The sequence below is a fragment of the Taudactylus pleione genome, unplaced genomic scaffold (genome assembly GCF_031769625.1).
Source record: "Taudactylus pleione unplaced genomic scaffold, aTauple2 ptg000188l, whole genome shotgun sequence".
In the NCBI taxonomy this organism is placed as follows: Eukaryota; Metazoa; Chordata; class Amphibia; order Anura; family Myobatrachidae; genus Taudactylus; species Taudactylus pleione.
The window spans coordinates 2613389-2640002 of record NW_028284590.1 but is presented as its reverse complement, the minus strand read 5'-3'; the positions used below and the strand labels follow the sequence as shown (position 1 = coordinate 2640002).

General features: G+C 43.7%; 1 protein-coding gene across 2 annotated transcripts in view; it reads left to right on the top strand.

Annotated features, from left to right (window-relative positions):
- Positions 1 to 26614, top strand: part of PDE1A (phosphodiesterase 1A) — a 344517-nt gene that overhangs the window by 117079 nt on the left and 200824 nt on the right. The window contains exon 1 of one of the 2 annotated variants that reach the window (XM_088476423.1): positions 6431 to 6718. The exons of the other annotated variant lie outside the window; for it this stretch is intronic. Within the exon in view, the coding sequence (XP_088332549.1) occupies positions 6666 to 6718 (53 nt within the window). The 5' untranslated portion in view covers positions 6431 to 6665. Of the gene's footprint in view, positions 1 to 6430; positions 6719 to 26614 lie in introns of those variants that run through there. 2 annotated transcript variants of the gene reach the window in all.

Genomic DNA, 26614 nt, shown 5'->3' with positions numbered 1-26614 from the left:
TGGAACTCTGCTACAATTACAAACATGTACACACATGATTCCAACATATTCTCCTTATGTGTGTGGTAAAGTCTCCACACACCTCTGACTGCCCCACACCCTTACTATACTGCAGATAGAAGTACTTTATGCTCTTACTCTGGCCATAGACTGACGTGGACGAGGAGACTAGAGACAGCCCAATGGTTGGAGCACCTCCATACACCACACGATGCATGGAGGTGATCTCCAATGAGTGTGAAGTTGGCTGAAAGAAGGTTGGATGGATCGGACAGGTTTGATAACCAAACAATCTGGATTCCAGACCATTTTTCATCCATTTTCAGGCTGTGGGCCTGATTCACTACCGATCGCAACTGCGAATGCAATAGCAATTACGCACGCAGTTCAACTGCCATAGGGGTCTATTTATCAAGCAGTGAAAAGCATGGAGAAGTGGACCAGTGGATAAGTTGCCTATAGCAACCAATCAGCTCCTTCCTATTATTTTATAGATTGTACTTGATAAATGCTACTTCAAAGCTGATTGGTTGCTATGGGCAACTTCTCCACTGGTTCACTTCTCTACGCTTTTCACTGCTTGATAAAAAGACCACATAGTATGCTAATCCACTGCGATCGCAATGCCGCTGCAGCATAACATAAGGACGCCCCCTTTCTCTTACACACATCCGTAATGTTAAGCAAGACTGCGAAACCATCAGTACAATCGAGTACCATCACAGCCTCACGCACACTTGCACAAGGTCAGACCTTACTCAGAAATTGCTAACTTCAGCGCACGCTATGAGTCCTCCAGCTGCGTAAGGCGTCTCAGTGGATAATTTATGCATGCCCCTGTAACGGCGTTCCAACGTGATGGGTCTGCGTAGTCACTGCAATCGCTGTCCTGATCACAGTGACCGGTACATGCACTGTGTTGCATACGCATGCGCAGTACACAACAATCTTAAGGTTCCGTGCGTATTAGCAGTTGCGATCGGCTCTGTGAACGATTGTCATTCAGATCCATACACTGAACAATAATCATTCAGTCGTGTGGTCTCCTGGTTTGCCTAAGGCAGTTATTGGGAGAGGAGGTTGGGAAGAAGTAGACAGGGGAGAAAGTTGATGGTCCAACATGCTTGCCAACTCTCCCTGTTTGTCAGGGAGACTCCCTGAAATAGCAACAATCTCCCTGTCTCCCTGAAGAGTCTAGCAACCTCCCTGTTTGCGCCTTACCCCCATTATGTAGCTGTTATATAATAAAGAAAAACAAATATATACATATTCAAATGGGATCATTAGTATAATTTCCCTGCATTAGTTATAAGGCACAATGATCCCTATGTCTACATGCATTTTCTGAAAAGTATCAGTGTGTTTATGTGGTACCCCGCTAGTTTGTTGGGCAGTCTTCGGCTGTAAAAAGCAGCTACTGTATGGGAGCATTAATTTATTGTTATTAAAGGGGACTGTTTGCATTTAATGTAAAATATTGGACTCTGCACTTATGCTAATTGTTTTGTGGTAATGGCCAATTTATTGCTTCCGCACTTCCATACCTCCCAACATGACCCTCTCCAGGAGGGACACAATGCTCTGGTCCTGGACTTCCCTGGTAAGAGGTGGGGCTGCAGCACAGTTCAAAATTCAAATAGAGGAGTCACGCCAACTGTCATCTCACACGCTGCCAAACATCACTGGCTGGGACTCACTGGCAGTTGGTGTGACTCCCCTATTTGAATTTTGGACTGTACTGCAGCCCCACCTTTGGAGCCCTCGCCAATCATAAATTACCAGGGAAGTCCAGGACCAGAGCATTGTATCCCTACTGGAGAGGGTCATGTAGGGAAGAGAGAGAGAGAGAGAGAGAGATATGTTCCCGGTGACCGGAGATCAGCGTGGTGAGATCGAGGCTGTTAGAGTGACCGGAGATTGGCAGAGTGGCTCTCAGACAGCGGTGTTGATTAGCAGCAAAGCGTCCCAGGCGAGGCTGGTCTCAGTGACATCTTCCGGACAAGCAAGCAACTTCTTTGCTCCCAGTGGAGGCAGGCAGAGAGACGCTCCCTTCTTCAGTACAGCCGCTGGTGAGCAATACATTGCAGGGGCACATCTTCCTACATAGGGGCATATTCAATTGCTGGCGAAAAAGTCCCAGACTTTTCGCCTTGTGTACTTTCCCCCTACATCACTTGTTGGGCTCCGGAATAGTATCGCGCTCGTCCCCGCTTTCCCCCCTATTTAATTGCACAGGACGCGAAAACAGGACCCAGCAATACTTGGACAGGCGGAAAGTCCTGTAAAAAATTGGGAGAACAGCCTTACATCCCCCAAAAGATGGACTGACGTCGGGGATCACTATGTGTACCACCCGAATAGTCCCGCTGAAGGTATTTGGGGTACTTACAGTAAATGCTCTCAAAAGGTCCGTATTAGCGTCCGCATAAGTGGTGAAGAATAGCATTAAGAAGTTTTTTTGGAGAAATTAAGTAGTACATGAAAATGCATATTTTAAAGTTGCTAAAATGAAATTGTAAAGATCGTTAAAAAACCACCTACCGCAAACACCTGTAATCTTAAAAACACCTGGGGCATACTTGGGGGACCCCCTGGAGTCTATTTCGCTAGTTTTTAAGTGTGTCCCCAACTTATTTTTTTTTCGCCCCCAAAACTAAAGGACTTTTTTGGGATTTTTTTAGGTCTTTTTTTTTTTTTTTGACACAGTTTACCTTTGGGGGACTGTTCTAAAGCTGCAGGAGGGTTCCCACAATGTTGCACCCCAAAACCACACTTTATTCCACCTTCTTTCAGAGGCTAATCATTTCTCATTTATCCAACTGGTGAAATGACATCATCGGCGAAAACTTTTCGCCGATCACGGATTTTCGCCTGCAATTGCATACGGTCCATAATCGGCTGTCAGAGGGAGGAATACCAGATCATTGGGCAGATCCTTCCAGCTCAGGGGGCAAAGCAAACACCCAGATGGAGGTTAAGCCCTAGGTAACTGATTACACCTTCCTGCATCACTAAACAGTAAGAGCCGAAGCAATTGCCACAATATCCAGCAGATTGGGCTACAGACATCTTATTGCACGCTTCAAGGACTGGTATACCAACATACAGGAGTGAGCTATTAGGCAGTAAGCCATCTTACCACCAGCATAGACTGTGACATTAATAAAAGCTAATAAAGAGGAGTAGGCACACCACCAGTATAGGCTCAGTCAGCCTGCTAAAACATTGACAGCAGCTCGCTGTAGCATAATCAAGTACAACATAGCCTCAGCATCTATGGGGGCGTAAAAGACTCGGGTAGATTTGTGTGAGGCAGAGAGCTGCAACTCTTTCCTTTCAGGTGAAAGAAACATTAACTACTCAAATAGAGAAAGTTAGTAAGTTCCTAAACTTTGATGTGCAATTTTATGACTCTGGATTAACCCCAAGGCCAATATGGCTGAACTGATAAAATTTCTTTATGGGGCCACATGGTATAGCCAATACATGTGATTTAATTGATATATTTACAAACTTTGTAATGATACAACATTATTAAAGTGTGTAGAGTTATTAACAAATGTGATGTTCCATGTAACTGTATGCTATTGTAATTGACAGTATTTTATGAGAGTTTTAAAACAACTTTAAAAATCCTGCAAAATAGAAGTGTTGTGACAATAAAAGTCCAATTGTGATTGTTTCTGAGTTGAAGCAGACCAATTACTATTAATCTGAAAAGTAGAAGAATTTCTGTCGGAAGGAAAGGCCACCGAGTTCTGGGTATCACATTTGGCGTCACAAAGAACACGATCCAGAGATCTAAGCAGAGAGGCCCATTAACACAGAAATGTCAAAAGAAAAAGTAACGATGGCAGATACATGCAACAGCAATCGAAACGGATTGGGACAATGAACCCCTACTATGACTCAGCTAAACCCAATCACTCTAACCTATTACTTCGGGGCCCCATGGCTTCCAACCTACAGTGGAGATATCCGTGGAGCCGGGGGGAGTACCTTAACAGAATTTAAAAAAAGTAAATGTTCCGCCTGTGCCCATTAAGTGAACAGCCACAAGTTGAAATCCTGATAGGGCAACTCAAAGGATTGGCCCTTTGGGAAGTCACATCTTGGCCTTTGAAAGAGAGCCAGAGCCAGATTTTACAGCTGCTAGCCACTACTTTCGAACTGCGAACCATTTCCAAATGAAAGATTAAATTTCACTCTCGGAAACAACAACCAGGGGAAACACTCCGTGACTATGCCTTAAGTTTACAGGAAGCATTAAGGGCCATCCAAACAGTGGATGATAATGAGATACAAAACACTGATGAAGCTTTGATATCCCAGCTGATTGAAGGAGCTAATGGGGAGGGGGTGAAGATTCACTAGTGTTCACTCTAGCAGGGTGCCGGAGCTAGAGAGGGCAACCTTGTGCGCGCGCGTCTGAAAAAGGGGGTGTGGCCATGAAAAGGGGGCGTGTCTGACGCGTCCCCTTTTCGTGATACTTGGCGGTGTGCCCGCCACTTATGGACACGCCGGGCAGCCCCCAAGCACTGCAGAAAGGGAGAATAGATACCGGGCGCATGCGCCCAGCGTCTATTCTCCGCCGGTGACCGGGTCACCGCACGTTTCTCCACCCGCGGGACGCACCCGCAGACTGTGAGGGCAGGGCGATTTTTGCCCTCCTCCTGGATGACAGGGTGCTTTTTGCCCTCCAGAAGGAGGGCAGGGCGCCGCGTCCCGCTAAAACAGGCTAGCGGGAACGCTATTCACTTGCGGATGTTGAGATTGCAACTGGAGGACCATTCATTCCTGGATTTTAAGGAGGCGGCTATCAAAGTTATTGGACCCAACGTTGTAGGAGAAAATTATTTCCCTGAGATGCCAGGATTCCGAGAATGTCTATGCTCTTAAGGGAACACTTGCCTCAAGCCTGGAAAAACACAGCAGGTTAAGGATCTGGCAGTACAGAGTCTACAAACCCTAGCCACAGACCCTTTACAGATTCTTAAAAGCCAGATGGAAGAGTTGACTATGGGAATGATGAAAATGCATAAAGAAATGCACAATTTACTGATACAACAGGCCTCCAATTCATTTGAACAGGGATGGAGAGCAGAGAGAAAAGGAACCTCCAATGATTGGTGGGAACCACCTCGGAGAAATGGAAGAAGACTGACAGATCAGTTTGATTCACAGGGCTGACCTATTTGTCAACAGTGCAATAGGAGTGGCCATATAGAACGAGATTGCCACATGTATGGAGCCTTTAAACTTCAATGCCCCGACAATGGAAACCGAGCCTGGGGGAGAACAACAAGAGTAAGACTCACCTCTGAAGAATGGCGGTCCAAGTCCTGGGTATCACATTTTCATCAACAAATAGATCATACTAACTGCTTTGGGGCTCATTTACATTTGGATGTAAATCGATTTAATGGCACGCCTCTCAGATGTAGCAGTACACGTCCACATTAACGCGTGCTCATAGGTTATGTTTCATAATCTCCCTGAAATGCTTTTTCAAAAGTAGGCAAGTATGTGGTCCAGTTCGAGGACCACTAATGGCCACCTACAATGGGACAACAAATGCACTATCTCCTACAAAAGGATCTTTTAAACACAGAATAGAATTATGTGTTTTTTCATATGCTTTCCTTGTACATAACACGAAGAAAGGAACGTTTATCGTTCCTTTAACGTTTTCCTGAATGGATCTGATTTCAGAGAGATCACAAACAGAATTATTTAAAATTAAATATATTACTCAATTTTGCAACTGTGAGCAGCCGACAAACTTTTCTGCCTCCTCTGAAGTTTATGCCCATTAAGACATACATTTGTGTTTTAGTTATTAACATACTCACAAATGCATGTTGTCATTATATAACATTACTATGTTGTGTTGCTTAAGATGTTTTCTAAATGCTTGTATCCTGTAATAGTCTGGAACACCCTACTAGGCTGAAAGTGCCAGCAATACAGAATAACTCTTTCACTTCCATAGCTATAAGTACACATCATCCAGGAGTGAATAAAAGACAGATTGTAAAGTAATTATAATCTCTTGAACCACAGCCAACCACCCAGACTGCATCTATCCGTCTTCATTAATTTGTGTACAGTTCTTATTACTGCACAAACTTTTCTCAAAACATTTGCATGGAAAACTCCCAGCCAGCCCGGCAACTTTTATTTTGAAGAAAAATAAGTTAGGTCTCCAGCAGTGGTCCAGATACCGCTGGGTGCCCATATGTTTTAGGAGCTCTGACGGATATGAGCAGGACCTATTCTCAGAGCTGCAGCATGAGAAATTGCTGAACTTTTTATTTTTATTTTTTATGTAAGCTTCAAATGCTGTTGGCTGAGTTTCATTTTCCCTTGCAGACTTTAGTAGTCTGTGACTGTGGCCCTTCTTTCTCAGTCAACTTTAAACATGTGCTTTTGTACAGTCTGCTCTGTTAACTTGTCTGCACACTTATGTGGCCTCAATGGATTTTTTTCGCTCAGCAGTTAAAGAGGGAGATCTCCCCAGCGCACACAATTTTCTCTCTCTACAGTCTGCAGCACAATAGCTGAAGGTCAATATTCACATTTTTCCTGGAGTTTTGTTTTTTATTTTCTTCATTTTACGTGGCTCATTTTCTGGAAAACTATATCCTGCATTCCCTCTCATTTAAATGGGTGACTGTATTACAATTAAGAAAAAGCACCTTCAAAAACCAATATTTAGGTAAGTTACCTTAAACTTTTTTTACGGGGAGGAGAAAGTTAGTCTCCTGTCGCTCCTTATAATACTTTATTGAAACTTTCTTTAACAATGTGTTCCGTTAGGAGGCTGGTAAGAGAAAGTTTGACAGGTAGGCATCTTACTTACTACAGAATGTACAGAATGTACTTAGCAAAGAGTTAATATTTACAGAGTTTTTACAATGACGTAAACTTTTATGTTGCTGAACATTCTGATGTTCTTATCCCCTTTAGAATCTTGATATACGTTTGCCACTATAACCGTGAGGATTTAAGAGGGTCTCCCAGGGTTTCTTAAAAACTTTAGTCCTTGATCATTACAGAACCCAGATGCTTTTATCACTAAACTGTATTGCTGGCATCTGCTGGGTCTTTTAATGAGTTATTTTTTACGAAGTGACTGTAGAATATATGGTTATTACAAGGTAAATCCCAAATGCCCATTTCACAGAATAGCCGTGATGTATAATCTACATTGTTTTAATAGCTATTGTTATATACATACTATATTTTGACATACTTTATTCACTTTTAATATGTTTAGTATGTTGTTTCATCAATCGTTTGTAAGTTTAAAGCATGTGCAATTTGTATTGTGTAAGACGCTAGATAGGTCACAACAGTAGTTCATAAGGTCATGTGGTCTGAACCTAATTATTTCATATACCAACCTCATATAAATATGTGACCCAAGAGCTAACTCCTGTGCGTGCATACAACATACTAAGTACATGTGCATACACTTTACATTACATAGGCACTGCATCGTTATGTGAAATTAAGTATCTTCATTTAACTGTTTGTTCTGAATCTCTGTGTGTGGGGCACAGTATTAGAGATATAGGGGTCTATTCATGAAAGCTTGGAGAGAGATAAAATTATGAGAGATAAAGTACCAACCAATCTGCTCCTAACTGGCCGTGTTTAAAAAATGACAGGAGCTGACTGGTTGGTACTTTATATCTCATAATTTTATCTCTTTCCAAGCTTTCATGAATAGCCCCCATAATTGGACTATTTCAACCAATGTACAATATGGCAGTGCTGCAATTGATGTTATGTGTAATCTGCCTGATTTACTGAAATATAAAGTCTGGTATGTAAGTATTAGCTTCCAACACACATTGTTTTTGTCAATACTATTTAAAGTAAGCATGCATACACACACACAAACTGGATGGATGGATGGATGGATGGATAGATAGATAGATAGATAGATAGATAGATATTATAGTTGGGTCGATTAAAACACTTTTTATTAAAATGTCAAATTTAAATAGAAAAATAAAACAAGTAGGATACTATAGTAATAATGCATGCATTGGATACTATAGTAATATTGCACGCATTGAATACTATAGCAATATCGCCCACATTGGATACTATAGTAATATTGCACGCATTGGATACTATAGTAATATTGCACGCATTGGATATTATAGTAATATTGCACACATTGGATACTATAGTAATATTGGCCGCATTGAATACTATAGTAATATTGCACGCATTGGATATTATAGTAATATTGCACGCATTGGATACTATAGTAATATTGCATGCATTGGATACTATAGTAATATTGCCCGCTTTGGATACTATAGTAATATTGTGTGCATTGGATACTATAGTAATATTGTGTGCATTGGATACTATAGTAATATCGCATGCATTGGATACTATAGTAATATTGCCCGCATTGGATACTATAGTAATATTGTGTGCATTGGATACTATAGTAATATTGCACGCATTGGATACAATAGTAATATTGCACACATTGGATACTATAGTAATATTGTGCGCATTGGATACTATAGTAATATTGCGTGCATTGGATACTATAGTAATATTGCATGCTTGGATACTATAGTAATATTGCACGCATTGCATACTATAGTAATATTGTATGCATTGGATACTTTAGTAATATTGCACGCATTGGATACTATAGTAATATTGCCCGCATTGGATACTATAGTAATATTGCATGCATTGGATACTATAGTAATATTGCCCGCATTGGATACTATAGTAATATTAAGGGCATTGGATACTATAGTAATATTGCGCGCATTGGATACTATAGTAATATTGCACGCATTGGATACTTTAGTAATATTGCACGCATTGGATACTATAGTAATATTGTGCGCATTGGATACTATAGTAATATTGCGCGCATTGGATACTATAGTAATATTGCACGCTTGGATACTATAGTAATATTGCACGCTTGGATACTATAGTAATATTGCCTGCATTGGATACTATAGTAATATTGCACGCATTGGATACTATAGTAATATTGCGCGCATTGGATACTATAGTAATATTGCACGCATTGGATACTATAGTAATAATGCATGCATTGGATACTGTAGTAATATTGCACGCTTGGATACTATAGTAATATTGCATGCATTGGATACTGTAGTAATATTGCGCGTATTGGATACTATAGTAATATTGCACGCATTGGATACTATAGTAATATTGCACGCTTGGATACTATAGTAATATTGCCCGCATTAGATACTATAGTAATATTGCACGCATTGGATACTATAGTAATATTGCGCGCATTGGATACTATAGTAATATTGCACGCATTGGATACTGTAGTAATATTGCACGCATTGGATACTATAGTAATATTGCACGCATTGGATACTGTAGTAATATTGCACGCATTGGATACTATAGTAATATTGCATGCATTGGATACTATAGTAATATTGCCCGCATTGGATACTATAGTAATATTGCATGCATTGGATACTGTAGTAATATTGCACACTTGGATACTATAGTAATATTGCACATATTGGATACTATGGTAATATTGCCCGCATTGGATACTATAGTAATATTGCGAGCTTGGATACTATAGTAATAAATGTAATAAAAAAAACAACTGTACTTTTGTTTTAAACTAAACAGCGCACAGACTTGTAATGGCTTTTCTGGCATAGACCATGTGTGATTCTCAAAGGCTTAGCTTAGAAGTGCTTGGAAGGACAGAACCAAGGCAACTGTTTATGGTGTACTACAATGAAAATATCTATACAAAATGAATGCTGATAATAGACTAAGCAGACATATTATCGATGTACTATAAACTTTGCTGATAATCCATTTTCTTACGGTTTTTCAGTCTTTTTTGGTAAAGAAATGTGCAGTAAATGAAGGTCTCACTGAACTGGTAAAAAAGGATCAATATTGATAAAAATGTGGTTTTCTGTGTTAAAAATGTTCTTGTCAGTTTAACTATTTCTCTATAGCCCAAAACGCACGAATTGTTCTAGATTGCTGCATGTTATATGTGTACTTTGGTTTATAAAATAATGAGTGATTTGTGTTATTAATAGAATAATACGTTCAGCAAGTTTTAAATTGAATGTGGCCTTTACGTAAACAAATCTGTTCACAGAGACCATTATACTAATGTAATGTAGTCTAGTTTTACATTGTGCACAAAATGACAAGTGTCATGTAGACATCACAGGTATATGTTAGTTCTCAGAGATCATTGATAAATTAAGTTGTAAGTAATTTAAATTTATTATGTCATAATTATGTAACAGTCTGAATTGTTTGGTTTTTTGCATTTATATTATATGTAAATTATGACTGTTTGGTATATAAGTGATGTAAAATAGTTCTAATGTGTAGACGGAAGTTTTGCCTCTTATAGCATGGGTGTGCATTTCGTCATGGAACCCTTTACAATTGTGGGCTATAAGTAAGTGTAAAGCATAGGATTGAGTGCTGTGGGTTTTCGTTGGTGCTTGAGCCCAGGGCTGCGTGGCTGTACCCCATCATTCAGTAGTTACCAATGATGCACACCACAGTGAAACACGCCAGCTGGCATGGTCATGGCATCGCATGAGGAATGGTTATGCCTTTCCTGCACTCATGGCCCTTACAGAGACCAGAGTAATACTTACCTGTCCCCCTCTCTTGGTGTAAAGGTGCGTACACACTAGATGATATTATGCATGATAATGCATCGGAATGACAGATCATGCATAATATGTGCAAATCGTGAGTGCCCACTCACAATCACGATGCTGATGCGCGTACCTGAGGGTCGTACATCACATCTTCAGATCTTGCCTACAGCAGGCAAGATCTGCCAATCTCGTATCGATCCGGCGGGATATCGTTCAGTGTTTATGCCTGAACGATATTTCGTTCGGATCCATATACGATGCTGTAAAAAAAAAAAAAAAAAAAAAGGTGTCTTCCCCCCCCCCCCCCCAAAGTACAACCAGCCCTGGGCTTTTGTGACCTAGTACTGGTTGTGCTAAATACAGGGGACAAACGATGTAGAGGTCCCAAGTATTTAGTGAAACCAGCACTGGGCTCTGATACGATCCTGGTTCTGGAAATACAGGGGAAAAAATTAGTAGGGTTCCCCTGTATTTACCAGAACCAGCATCTAACGTTTTCTAGCGCTGGGGGGGGTAATGCCACAGCCAGGGAAACCCTTTCACCGGGTCCCTCAGCCAAAACATTACCTCTGACTGCTAGTCACCCTAGGCCAGGGATCCCTGGGGAGTTGGGGACCCCCCCAATAAAGGTCCCAGCAAGTCTCCCTCGCATGCTGGTACTTGGAAAGCCACAAGTACCAGCATGCGGGGCATTATGGGCCCGCTAGTACCTGTAGTTCAACAGCAAATGCAAGATTAAAAAACCACAGAACGTGCACACCGTAGAAAGTAAAACTTTATTAAAACATACATCCACACACACATGTACACACACATGCACTCACACTATCTCACATACTCTCCTATGTATCCCTGTAACCAATCATGTCCTCTTCTCCATGTAGAATCCATAGGGTACCTGTAAAAAAAATTTCCATACCCACCTCCTCCTATACGTGGATCATGTCCTCTTCTGTCCATGCAGGCAATCCCCAGTCTTGGCAAAACAAAAAAATGGAAATACCTGGACCTGCGAACTAAGGACCTGATTCAGACCCGCTCGCTAGATGCGTATGCAAATTTTGGCAGGGCAAGTGATCTCACGGCAAGGCATTAGCACGCCCACTATGTCTTAGCGTGCGATCGCATTGTGTATGCAGACGCCCACCAGCCTATTCATAAGATGCCCACTTGCGCACGTCATCTCCAGGAAGTGTATGCAACCATCGGTATATCGAGTACCATCGGATGTGATCACAGCGCTTGTGGCTGACCATACCCTACTGCAAGCACTGCGTGTGATTCAGTGTGAAATACAACCAAGTGATGTGTACTATGACGCTGCCTCTTAATTATGCACGCCTCTGAAACGGCGTTAAGACGCTCAGGCACGCCTGCGTTCGCACCTCCATTCCCCCTTTTCTAGTGGCATCCCCTGTCACCACCCACAAACTGCATCTCCTGTTACTCATTCTGCCGGGCAGTCTATGCGCAGCGAGCAGACTGGTTTGCGCTCACGCATTGCGATGCGTATGCATGCGCAGAATGAAACAATTGGCTAGCTGCGTGCGAACGCATCCTAGCGAGCGGGTCTGAATCAGGTCCCAAGTACCGTCCTCTAAGGACAATACTACCCGAATGACCGCTCAGCCGCGGGATTTCACTATGGAAATCATGGTGCTGAGTGCTCATTGGCTGAGAGAGGCGAGCCTTCCATCTCTCAGCCAATGAGCGATTCTCACCATTGACTTCAATGATGAGAATCGAGAGGTTACTTAAGGTTACCTTTGCGGTTCTCACCATTAACTTCAATGGTGGGAACCGCTCATTGGCGAGCAGGAACAAATTACAGTATAATTTTCAGAAATTCTCAATCATTTTTGGACATTGGACAGTCAAAAAATGAATATTCTGTAAGTTATAACGTCGGTGAAAGTGCTACACACTTTATAATGAGCCCTTAAAAACCCTATATAATAGTACATAGCAAAAACAACTGGCTAACTAAGTTATCACCATTACTCAAAGAGAAGAAAATTGGCTGTGCTATTCAATAACCACTGGCAATTTACTCAGTAGAAACGTTATTAATCCCTCATTTCTCACTTTCTTTACCAGTTTATCTAGAAAATACATGCAGTTACAATAGATAACATATGGATGCACCTGATTTTTTATATTACAGAACACAAGCTCTGCCAAGAGTTATATTTATCTGTGTTGCATTGATGCATACAAACATACATTAGGGGCATTTTTGAAAACTGTTTCCATGGTAACTGTAAAGAGATTTTGCTATCACCCATAGCAACCAAACAGACATTTGCTCTATTTAACTGCAATTAGGACCTGATCGCTAGGATGTGATCGATCGTTGCTGGCCGATGTTTGCATTCTGCGCATGCGTATGTATCACATTGTGCGTGCGTGAACCACTGCGACAGATCAGGGAGCACTCGCTCGCTCAGCATAGACAGCCTGGCAGAGTGAGTGACAGGAGAGGCCGTTTGTGGTTGGTGACAGGGGATGCCTGCTAGAAATGGGAGAGTGGAGGTGCGAACGCAGGCGTACCTGAGTGTCTCAACGCCGTTCCAGAGACGTGCATAATAAAAAGGCAGCGTCATTGTACACATCACCTGGTTGTATTTCGCACTGCAGTGATCTCAGTGCTTGCGGCAGGGTATAGTCAACCTCAAGTGCTGCAATCGCATCCGATGGTGCTCGATGTACCAATGTTTTCATGCACTTCCTGGAGATGATGTACGCAAGTGGGCGTCCTATGAATGGCTGGTGGGCGTCTGCATACACAAAGTGATCGCTCACCAAGACATAGCGGGCGTGCTAATGCCTTGCCATGCGATCGCCTGCCTTGCTGGGAGAGCACTGGATTTGCATACGCTGGGAGCGAGCTGCCGCATCTTGCGAGCGGCTCTGAATCAGACCCTTAGTGTCATCCATTGCGACCTGATTGGTTGCAATGGAAAACAACACTTAAATGCAGTAATAAAACGAGTAACAGGAGAGCCCTGCTCTTATAACATTACAAACTGTACTATATATTATATAATGTTTCTAACTGTTTAAATGTTACATGATCTGTACGGTTTGCACAAGCTCTGAATAAACATGCTATGATTATACCTGCTCTGAGAATTTACATTTGTCCTGTGTTGACTTGCCGCTGTTCTCATGTGTACACTGGTGTCTCTTTTATTTTATTTATTTCATCCTGTGTTTCATTGTCTGACCGTGTGCTGCAAAACTTGGGGCGCCTTATAAATAAACTTAGATGGTGATAATCTACAGACTGAGAAGATATTTCTTTGGACAACTTTTTTTATAGTCGTAAAAAAACATATATCCATATTAACAAAGAATGGGGGGGGGGTAAATTGGATGGTGAAGCAATATAGCGAATGATCAAGGGCTAAACCTGCTTTCTATGATTGGGGTTGGGTATGATATGTTGACAGTCATAATGTCTACATTCATTGTGTCGAAATGAGAATGTCAACACGGTCAAGATGTTGACTTTCATATGTAGATAGTGACTGTGGCGTAAGTTCATCCCAGATGCCCGGAGGCAAGTTATCATTTAGTGCCCCCCTATCCCCAATATTTATAGCCCTAAGTGGGGTGAATATATTGTGGGTGATGGAGGAGGTGCCCCTCAAGTGCTGGCGCCCGGCGGCAGGCGCCTCCATTGTCTCCCATACTTCTGCCCCTGGATAGTGATGAATTATTGACATGTTAGAATGTCGACATATCGTCCATGATGGTCCAGCGGTGAGTTAATTGCTCCCGACGGCAGCTGCTCCAGCAGTGTCTACCAGGACCCGGCGGTCATGTGACTGCGACTTCCAGGTTAGACCTCTGGTTGACCAGCATCGGGTGAGTATTTTTCCCCTAGCACTAATCCCTACCCCTCCCTCTAGTGCCTATCCCTAGCCTCCTCCCCCCGCAGTCTAACCCTAACTTCCCACTGTGACCTAACCCTCCCGCCCGCAGCCTAATCCTAACCTCCGCAGCAGCTTAACCATCCCACCCGCAGACTAAACCTAGCCTCCCCTGCAGCCTTACCCTAACCTTCCCACCTGCAGCCTGACCCAAAGCCCCCCACAGCCTAACCCTAACTTCCCCTCGCAGCCTAACCCAAAGCTTCCTACCTGCAGCCTGACCCAAACCGCCCCACAGCCTAACTCTAACCCTCCCACTTGCAGCCTAACCCAAAGTTTCCTACCTGCAGCCTGACCCAAACCCTCCCACAGCCTAACCCTCCCACCTGCAGCCTAACCCAAACCTCCTCCCCCGCAGCCTAACTCTAACCTCCCCCCGCAGCCTAACCCTAACTTCCCCCTGTAGCCTAATCCTAAACCTCCCACCTACAGCCTAATCCTATCCATCCCCTCAGCCTAACTCCAATCTCCCCATGCAGCCTAACTCTAACTCCCACCAGCAGCCTAACCCTAACCCTCTTGTTCGCAGCCTAACCCTAATTTCAACATTCTGACAATGTTGACATTTCACCCGTTGACATTCTGAGAAAGTCGACACATTGCCTGTCCACATTTTAACAATGTCAACATCATAGCTGTTGACATTGTGGTGTCATCATCATTACCCATGTTCACCTTTTGACTACATGCCCTATGATTGTGACAGTGAAATATTCCACCTTTAGTCTGTCAGTTTTGTGAATACGGACAATATGGTCCTGAATTGCGTCCCGACTGCTACTTAGCAACTTCCCAATTAGTATCATAGATGCAGTTTATCAGCAGATGGAATTTCTAAATTTGCTGACTTTGAGGTTATTTTGGATTGAAAGGGAGAATTTCATGTCTATTGATCTACAGAAGAAAATGGAAGTTTAGTTTCATTGTAATATCAGCTACTTATATAAATGATAATAGTCACAAGAGTTAAAAATACATTGACATCTTAATAAACTCAATCTTTCTTAGAATCCTGCACACAGCTCTATGCGCATACTCAATGGTATATACGATAGAGATATTATCTTTACTTTTGAGAGCAGTAATTGCAGATACCGTAGATGCAGTGGGAACCTGTTCTGCTGTGTAATTTCTGCTCCATCATTAACTTTTATGGGCAGATGTTTAGAGCTGTACTTAACATAACAAAACAAAGCATGCCAATTATAGAAAGCTTTACACCGTGTATTCAATGATCCGTACGCTGAAATCTTCATTTGTTTTTAAGGTATAAAATGCTTCGGAATTATTATTATTATTATTAACAGTTTCTTATATAGCGCAGCATATTCCGTTGCGCTTTACAATTGGAAACATTGATAGAACAAAACAGGGTAATAACAGACAGACATAGAGGTAAGAGGGCCCTGCTTGCAAGCTTACAATCTATAGAATAATATTTCATAAGAATCGTTAAAGATCGGTACACGGGACCTCATTCAGAGTCGGTCGTTGCGGCCGCTCGGTCGCAAGGTAAAAGGGGCCGGATATGCAAATGAAGCGCTCGCAAGTTGCGTCGGTAAGATGGGATCATTAGCTAGACGAGCGAGGGGAAGATGCGGCCGTAAGACTAAAAATACGCCCCCTTCTGGTTCGCATTACACATCATCTCCGGGCATATAAGGATTAATCGAGACCATCGGGAACCATCGGAGCTGCTCGTAGACCTTAAGGTTGACCATACCCTCTCTTAAGCACTACGATCAAGACAGTGTAAAAACCTCCCATGTCACATGTGCCATGACACTACTTAGTTAATTATGCACTCCCATAAAACGCCGTTTGCATAGTCAGGCACGCCTGCGTTCGGATCTCCACTCCCCTGTTCACAAGGACCTTCCCTTGTCACCACCCACAAACGCCTCATCCTGTCACTCAAACTAACGACCTGGCTGTGTTCAAGGAGAGAGCAATTTCTGATCATAATAGCGAGTTTGCGCACGCGCATTGCGAATTTTATGCATGCACAGTTTAGCGAACATCGGTGGCATACGACCGAGCGGCCACAACGACCGACTCTGAATGAGGTCCATGGTGTGGTCGATTTGGAAATATGGTGGAATTCCGCAGATTCTCTGCAAGTGAATTCATTCAAAAATGGCTCCTGATTTGGCCAAAAGATGTTGAATAAATTATAGTCACAGGACACAGGCAACTCTCTCCCTGTTTATAAAACAGGGGCAGCCAGTGATAGTCTATCGCTGGAACACGGTCACTAATTTCCCTCCCCCCGCCCCATCAAGGCTCCTGCTTTCATTGGACCAGCGCTGTATAAAGTTTAGTAAATAAATAAACAATGAAAAAAATGTTTTTCACCCACTTTAAATCAAAGAAATATGAAAATAAATAATAACTGCATAGTTGACCAAATTAGACAGTTACCTCCAAATTCACAAACTTTTGTATGACTAGTTACAATGGGGCAGACTAAATAATTATGTAAGTAAAAGGAATGAGGGCCCTGCTCTCGAGAATTTATATTCTAGAAGGAATAACGGTGGACACAGGAGGGAAGAGGGGAGCAGAGTTGGAGAACGCAGAGGCTGGAGAGTTAGGAGGGGGTTTGTAGGCTTGCATGCAGAGATGAGTTTTCAGTGGACGTTTAAAGGCTGGGAGGCCGAGTGCACGTCTGATCGGGAGGGTATTCCAGGGTTTGGGAGAAATCCTGAAGACACGACTGGGAAGTGGTGATCGGAAAGGAGGAGAGGCATACTAATGAAAAAATGGCTAACATGCCCCTTCCCCCACCCTAAGTACCCCAAACAGCCTTATTAATTGAAAAGCCTCAGTAAGTTTTTACAACAACAGTGAGATCAGGAGCATGGGGTCCCCGTTAAGCGATGAAGGCATAACATAAGGCAAGGGACAGATATTTGGAACCTCAGAATAACATGCAGCATGTGTCAGGTTCCGGATTCCGGGTTCCGGGTGCAATTAGCAGTGGTAGGATGTGGAGACACAGGCTCATATTGTGCACCTTAATGTAAGACAAATTAAGCCACGGGTTTGTGGCCAATGCATTAGGTAAGTGGTAGTTTGTAAAAATGAATAATTAAAGGGTTCACTATAGCAAACCAAGAACATGATTTTACTATGATAGATAAACTGTCAGGAGTTTGTAGCATTTATTTCTAATTTATTATTCACAGATCTCAGTTTGAGAACCTTATAAAGCATGGCCAATTGAAATGATATTATTATTTGGGTAGTTTTCCTACTAGCACTTTACTTGTAAAACTGCAAGATGTGACCTACAACTATCCAGGTTTGGTTCCGTGGGAGGGGGGGGGGGGGGGGCAAGCATTACAGTGATCATCTGATATTGTCGTTTTCTTGCCAGCTTGCTGTGATAAACACCCTCTTGGAATAGATTAGGTTGTGTTGCAATGGTGGAATGGGTTTAACTGCAAAGCAGTAATACATTACTTTAGATTTAGAATAGTTAATGCAAAACCATGCTATCATTAGCATTAGCTTTGTTAGGTTCCAGACAAAAGTGGTTTGTGTCAGGTGGTGGTGAAACATGTTGTACAGTTGTTAACCTACAAGGACATAGTTGCTTTAATGCAGATCTGTTTCTGTTGCTCTAACACTAATGATAACATTTATGGCTGCTGCATGCTGTTACATGAATATTTAGATTAATTTTTTTTAACTACAACGGATATATTGCAGAACATGTGTTCTGTGTTTGAAACATATTCAAACATTGCAGGAGGATATGAAAAAACGTATATACTATGCAAAGGTTGAACATGTATAATGTCATACAGTTGATACTGGACTACATCTCTCATAAAGGGCTCTATTTACTGCAATCCGCATTTTGAATGCAGATTACGAATTCAGGCAATATCAAAGGGATTTATTGAAAATTCCTTGCAGGGACAGAGCTTGCGATAAAGCTCTGTCCCTGCGAATCCCCTCCGCACATTTATCACGGTATTTTTGCAAAAAATACCGTGACAAGTGCCAACGCATGCGCCAATCGACCGTCACTAAACCCCATAACCCCCATAACCCCGCGACAGGTTATGGGCCCAGGCACAATAAGTCCCAGGCACACTGCATGGAAACTCCAAAAGCGCACAGTTGTAACAGGCACCCAGAAAGCTTTAATACAGAAAAGCTACATCAACACACAAGTTGGAATAAAGAGGCACCAAAGTGTTCAGAGTGTATATAGAAGTGCCCCAGGCACATTGTGAAGTTTATTACAAATGCCAGACCAGCGCTGAGGCGCCATCTTGGCCACTTGTAAAATTACAGACAACTGCTGAAGCAAGTACAGTGTGTTTTAAGCTAAAAGGTGTCACAGCAAAAACATTTACAGTACCAGAGCTGCAGATTAATGGACCTAAGGAGCACACATGCAGGAATTACACCTATAATGGGGTTCATTAAGCTTAAAGGTGCAGAGAACTACACTACATGGAAATTTGCTAAAGGAATGCATTTTAAGTGGGAGAGACTGTGGAAATTAACAATAGATCCTGGTGACAGTCCAAGCCCAGATGAAGTAGAGAAAGCCATGGGTACCATAGGCTTGAGTAAGGAGCAACATATATACTCCATAATTCATGGAACAATGTCAGCATATCAGGATGGTGGTCTCATAAGGAGAATACACTTAAGATGTGAATTGTATACAGATGTGTCCTCACTCGTCTTTGCTGCAGTCGTGCCAAACAGCCCCTCTTGGCGCGCCTAGTCCTGTGAGACTCTGCTAGTGCCAGGGGTTCTTTTTATTGCCAAAAATGCATCTAAGTTGCAATGTGACTAGGATGCACCAGGAGACCGTGCTTAATAATTTAATATGTGACAGTTGTATATCTGTGTGCGTCTAAGTCTCCCAATCAGCATGCAAAGTGCTACGATGCAGTGCCTACATCTTTTTTCTATGCCAAGTTCTGTTTAAAGTCTCAGTCGCACACAGATATACAGGTGTCACATATGGATACAGCTTGTGTGCATATACCCAAGGAGAGAAGATTTGAAATCAAGTAAGTGAATAATGCTTGGTTATTGTAGGAGAGTACAGGCTACAAATGTGGAATCCAATTATAAGACAACTTGTCAAGACAGGGGACATTGGGCCTGATTCAGAGCCGGACGCTATTTGCGCTCGCTCGTCCAGAAAATAGGGGTGGCTATTCAAATGAACCGTTCGCTGTTTGCGGTCTGTTCACGCCTCTAGGTCTGAACGAGCGTACAAAACTTGCGGTCGTTTTTTGGGAAGCTACGCCCCCTGCCGGCTCGCATCCTACGTCATGTCCGCTATTTATTAGATTAATCGAGTACATCGAACAGGGTATGAGCTGCTCGCTATTCTTGTGGTTGGTTTTTGCTACCACAATTTTGCGAGCAGTTCTGGCTTAAAAAAAACCCAGTGACGTGGTCAATGACGCTGCTGTTTTAAATATGCACACCCATAAAACGCCCGTTATGACCTTTAAGCACGCCTGCGATCGGATCTCCACTCCCCGTTTACAAGCACCTTCCCCGGTTACCACCCACATACGCCTCATTCTGTCACTCAAATTAGCAGGCATTCGCTATTTTGCGAGCACATGAATTTCGGCCGCACTGACTAGTTCACGCATGCGTATAACGATCCGTACGCATGCACAGTTGGGCAAACATCGCTCGGAGCGAACGAGTTGCCGCTTACGAGTGGCTCTGAATCAGGCCCATTGTGTTCAAAGAGACAATACAAGTTACAGAAAAGGTGGACTGACATGAAGAACAAATATGTGTAAATGGACATGCCAGTAGCTGGAAATAACTCTGAACCAGAGACTACCAGCTTGGAAGTTTAACCACAACAAAGATTATCTGCTGGATCAAACATCAGCAAACCACCCAGAACATATGAGGAGGAATTTGCAAACATTGCATTCTGTGTACATCAGGAGATACAAAAGACAAAGTTAAAGCCTGACTTGTGTGAGTGGAAGTCTACAATAGGAAAAGAGATTTTTCAAGAGTTAGAGGTCCAAAGTACACAAGACATCAAGAATCGTGACAGTGACAACAGTCTAAAAGTTGTAAGTCAAGAGACAGTTGCTGATGCCTATGTTATCAATGAGATGGACTTTGCTAAAGTTCAAGTGAAAAAGACCAAACCAAAGTTGTCTGATATGATGTTCTTTTCTATGCCTGAACTCACCTTTCTTACAGGTTGCTATGTGAAAGCTTCAGTTGTAAGTTTGTGTAACATGGAAAAGCTTGTAGCAAGGGGGAGGGGGTGTTAGACGTTGAGACAGCTACTGCGCTGTCTCCAACAAAATGGCTCCTCTAGGGAAATTTCTTTCCCTAACCAAGATGATTGCCGACAGTGTATCTGCGCATGCTCAGCGCTATTTTGTCACTATGTATGAGCAACATGGTGGAGGGCCAGGGGCGTATCTATAATGGGTGCAAGGTGTGCGGTGCACACAGGCCCACGAGTCCAGGGGGGCCCACACGGCACACCATGCACCGATATTATCTAAAACTTACCTCTCCGAGGTCCCGCGTCGGGTCTTTTAGCGCTTCTCAAAATGCCTGAAAATGGCCGCCGCGCCATTGTTTCTGCATTTTGCACATGTGTTGTGAGGAAATCGCGGGGAAAATGGCGGCCGCGCATGCGCAGTAGACTCTGGGCACACTCTAGTGTCCAGAATCTACTGATTCTGCGATGGCCAGCCAGCCAGCCACATCAGTCGACTGCCGGCCGCCAGGGTGAGAGGAGGAGGCCCGTGACTGGGGATGTACAGGGGCCCCCTCCTCTCTAAAGACGCCCTTGTGGAGGGCAGATGTCCTCCTCTTAGCTCCTGAGGCCCACGAGTTCACCCTGCTTTTACCGCTGTTCCAGAACCCTGCACCATACAGAGAAGACTCCACTCCATCTGACATCCAAGCTGTGTAATAGTGAGTACAGCTGTACATTCACTTGTGCTAAATAAACCACAAACCTGGTTAAGCCATCGGACTGAATTACTACCGCTGGTGTATACAGTGCTCTGCTAAACCACAAAACTGCACACTCATATCCAACAAGATTTACCAAGCTCTAGATAGCGTTAGCCCATAATAGCCTGTAGGCTACTCCATCATGAATTTTACCAAAGAGGGATACTCCAGATCCCTCCCACTTGGCCCCTGCTGATGCATGTGTGGCATGATGGCTGTGCCTTCGCAATAGGCCCTCCACATCCGAACCCGGAAGCATAGTCATAATGATTCCTGTCTCTGTACCCAGTACCTTTCTGACCACCTACAGTACCTGTGGTGCGCCCCTGATTTTCTAATGAGTTCCTGTTTGGCTCCTTATCCTTTGCTCTCAGGTGACTACATTGTCTGGCTCTTGACCCATGGATATTTTTTGGACTTACTATTACTTTAGTCCTCACACTTTTTTATTATTTAAAGCTACAGTACACCTTTTCTCGGGTAAATTTACTAAGAATCATGTCTGATCGAAACTGAACACGCTGGGTATCACTGGGGTACATGTGAGTTTTTCTCAATCAAACACATTTCACTGAATCATGTATTTCGATGGTCTATGCCATTGTGTTTGATCGTGTGCAAGTCCAGTTGTATTGGGCTGAAATGAATAGATCTACCTGTAAACCGCGTGTTTTGCAGAAGCATTGCACAGACCAGTGTGATATGTGCATGCTTCTGTGTGCTGTAGGTGAAAGTGTTAAAATTAAGAAAAAATCATAATAGTGTCTCCCCCCAAAAGCATAACCAGCCCTGGACCTCTGAGGCCTTTCTGATACTGGAAAATCTAGGAAAAAAAAATGTGGGGTTCCCCCTATTTTCCTATAACCAGCACCGGGCTGAACCAGTCGGGGTAGTAATGCATAGCAAGAGAACAAACAGCATGGGGCCCCCCTGCCAAAGCATTCGCCAATACCAAACTGGTCAGCCCTGGGCTAGCAATCCTTGGAAAGTGGGGAACCCAAAACTAAAATGGGGTCCCCCCTCCCGAGGATCAACCAGCCATGGTGGCGGTGGGTGCAGGAGTAATGGGTTAAATATAGAAATAATATTGTTCTTCACAGTGGGACTATAGGTCTTAGCAACTCTGCCCTACGGTACTTGTAGAACCACACATACCAGCAGGCCTCTGGCACTTGTACCCCCACTGTAAAGAAAATTAAAAAAAACAGTACACAGACACCAAATTTTTTTAACCATTTATTAAAAATTCACTTACTCACTCACACTACATAATTACCCCTACTCCATTGCGCTGGACGGTCCTCTTCTCCAGTAGGAATCCAGGAGCTTGGCAACACACAAACACCCGATCCAGGGGACAGAGAAGCACTGTATGTACATACATCATACCTCCCAACATGACCCTCTCCAGGAGGGACACAATGCTCTGGTCCTGGACTTCCCTGGTAAGAGGTGGGGCTGCAGCGCAATTCAAAATTCAAATAGGGGAGTCACACCAACTGTCATTTCACACACTGCCAAACATCACTGGCTCCCCTATTTGAATTTTGGACTGTACTGCAGCCCCACCTCTGGAGCCTCCACCAATCATAAATTACCAGGGAAGTCCTGGACCAGAGCATTGTGTCCCTCCTGGAGAGAGTCATGTTGGGAGGTATGCTTACATACAGCCCTTCCCCGGAGACTGACTGGACCCACAAGGTTTCCTGCACTAGAACCATGATTGGCTAAGAGTCAGACCACTCTTTGCCAATAAGCAGCCTCTGATTGGCTAAGAGTGGTCTGACTCTTAGCCAATTAGCGCTAAGGTGCAGGAACCCACAAAGGGGACCTGTCAGTCTCAGGGAAGTGCTGTATGTACACTATGTACATATAGTGCTCCTGTGTCCACTGGATCAGGTATTAGTTTTTTTGTTGATATCTAACGGACATGATTTGATGTCTTTAAATTTGCATTGACAAACCCATAATTTATCAGTGCTAATTTTGATCATAGTGATTACTACACTTTTAATATAGGTTTTGCACAGAGGGCCTGATTCAGGCCCGGTCGCAAGCACTGAGCGCTCGCAACCTGGGCGATGGTGGCCCACAGCGCATGCGCACAACGGAGCCGGCTCCGTCGTGCACATGCGTGAGACCTGGCTAGCGATGGGCAATCCGTCGCTCCGGGTCTCGCACCAAAGGAGGCGTGCTGTCGATGTTGAGTGACAGCTCGCCCCATTTGGTGGGCGGGCCGGGGGGGGTGGCTGTTCAAACGGAGGCGTTCCCGAGGGAACGCTTGCCGTTTGTGGGCGGCCCCACTGACATCACGAGTGATGTCAGTGGAGAGCTTCCGGCTCTATTAAAGCCGAAAGCTCTCTGGGGCTTGCGATGAACGAGACCCTACCTCAAGGGTCTCGTCGCAAGCCCGATGGTCGCGATGGTCTTGACCATCGCGACCATCATCATGGCCGCTCGCTATAGCTGTGGGTGGTCACCCACAGCTATGCGAGCGGCCAGGAGGCTGCTCAAAAAAATCCAAAAACGCCCTGATTCAGAGCGAGCGCTCTTTCAGAGCGTCCGGCTCTGAATTAGGCCCATAGTTATTTGCTAAATCATGTACCTTATTTTCTATTATTATTATTATTAGCATTTATTTATATGGCGCCACAAGTGTTCCGCAGCGCCTTACAAAGTACTAAAACAAATTGTATACAAGTGACTTACAGAACAATACAATACAGGACATGGATAATATATATTGCTACATTAGTGACCATATCACCCAGATAAGCAACAGAGCATAAGCAACCAAGTGTTAGGTGCCCTAGTGGTGAGTAAGAAGTAAATGACACTATAGTAAGGAGAAGCACAAGAGGGTAGATGAAGTACATCAATCATACCCCACAAAGAAGGAACAAGTGTTGCAAGGCTAATATCTGACCCGTGCATCCACTCCTGGCAGTTTCATAAACTTCGTTATTGTTTTTAATAGAACACTTAGATTTCATGATTATGGGAGGTAAGAGCTTGTAAATAGGCCAGAACCATCTAAACTTGGCTAAAAGTTATTTCTGCATTCCATCTAGAGTTTACTTTCAGTCAAAGTTACTGCATTTGCTGTGACAAAGATTATTATAGATTTATTCTGCAAATTTATTTTCTTTTTTTTGTTAAAGAGGTGATCAGCTTTACTACAACACTATGATCTGTATTTCCCACAGTGTACGCTAAGATGGCGGTTATTCCCATGATGCTTCCATCATTAACTTAATGTCTTTAAACTTGAGTAAGAAGTGGTGTATGGTGTACAGACGAGTCCTCACTTACTGGTTGTCTGTACACCATACGGTGTGAGATGCCTGGCTCTGCCGGGGACCGGTACTGGAATGGAGCATGGCCAACTCAGGGAGGCGTAGCCAGTCCCCCTCCTTACGAATAAGATAAAATATAATATATTTGCGGCCGTGGCGTCTGTGCCTCGTGTGGGGGGCGGGGACGGTTCGCCCAGTATGATGATTATGCAGGCACATAGAGCGCCAGCCAGCAGAGGGCGTTGGCACACAAGTAACATATGCTCCCTGCTCTCAGTGTCAGCCATGCACCGCCGGACTCGGAGGTGCGTGGCTGACACTGTCATTATGACAGAGGAGGAGGTTTCTGCCGGCAGTTGCGTAGCTCTTGCACTATCCAGCTTCATTCGCCAAAACTGATGGAGAGCAAGAGAAGGTGAGTTCCGGCTGTAAAGCGTAAAAGAGGCAGGCAGCACCTGGTGGGCGACAGGAGGAGGGAACTGCACCAAGACCCTTGCCCTAGCCCGCCAGAATCTTTGCACCTTGTGGTTCTAGGGGTCCAGCACCCACCTGCCGCCAGTGCTTTTCTCTGCCGGCCACTATACTCCTGCAACCTCTACCGACACACCGGTGACCATTTCCGGCACGCGCACACAGGGCCAGTTCACCCAGTCTCAGCAGGCCCCGATTCCTTTCTATAGGAAGGAGGAGAGTGGGGTCACCGGTGTTGTAAAGCAATGCATTCCATCCAGGTGATTCCATTGTATGGAAGCCCAGTGTGGTCAAACTAAGCAATGAGCTCCATAGCATGCACCGTTAAGTAATACATGTAATGCAAGTGACCCAGTGTGTGTTCTCTCCCTACCTCCAACTGTATGTTATTTATGTCCTTATATAATGTCATCAGGCTGCACATTCTGCCACCACCCCATCATTGTAACTCTTTCCCACATTGTGACAATAGTCTGCATCTGCTTCGCCAACTTATTTTCCAGTTGTTCTCACCTGGGGACTGCATTTGGTGTTTAATGTTTAAAAAATAATTTTTCTACATTGTATTTCAAAGGGGTGAAATGCAGTTGTATAGTTAGTGGAAAAAGCAATGAGAAAGCTGCCAGACTATAAGGGAGAATCAGGTTCGCAGTATAGATGTCACATAGGCAATGTGTGTGTATAGGTGACTAGGATCCACCAAGGGGTGCTAAAATCTATGCTCGTTTACCAAGCAATTTAAGTTGGTGTGGTGGGCCCTGGTGACTGGGGGGACGGGCCCAGCACACAGCGTGACAGCAGCGTGTATGCTGGGCTGGAGACAGAGGCTCTCTCCCTGACTAAAGTACCGCATTGGGAGCGGTGGCAGGGGTTGGTGGCGAGCTGCAGGACGCAGGCCCCCGCTAGGCCCATTCAACAGACGCGGGTAAAAAGTACCCACTCCCCCCACTCATGGCACCCCTGGGCTGGACTGAAATGCTCCGAGAAGAGAAGCCTCTAGTACTTTCCTTTAAATTTTTCAACGCAGCAAAAAGTCACTCACAGTGCATCAGATACGCTGGTTTGTGGCTTTTTACGCACAGGAATTTATTTTACACACATACAAAATTGCACAATGGAACTTGGTGTGAGGAAAAGCAGCTTCCGCTCGCATCTGAGTCCTTTTTATATAGATGTGCAGTTGTCGCACACCAAGTTTATTAGTGTTGTCGCATTTCTGTGTAAATAA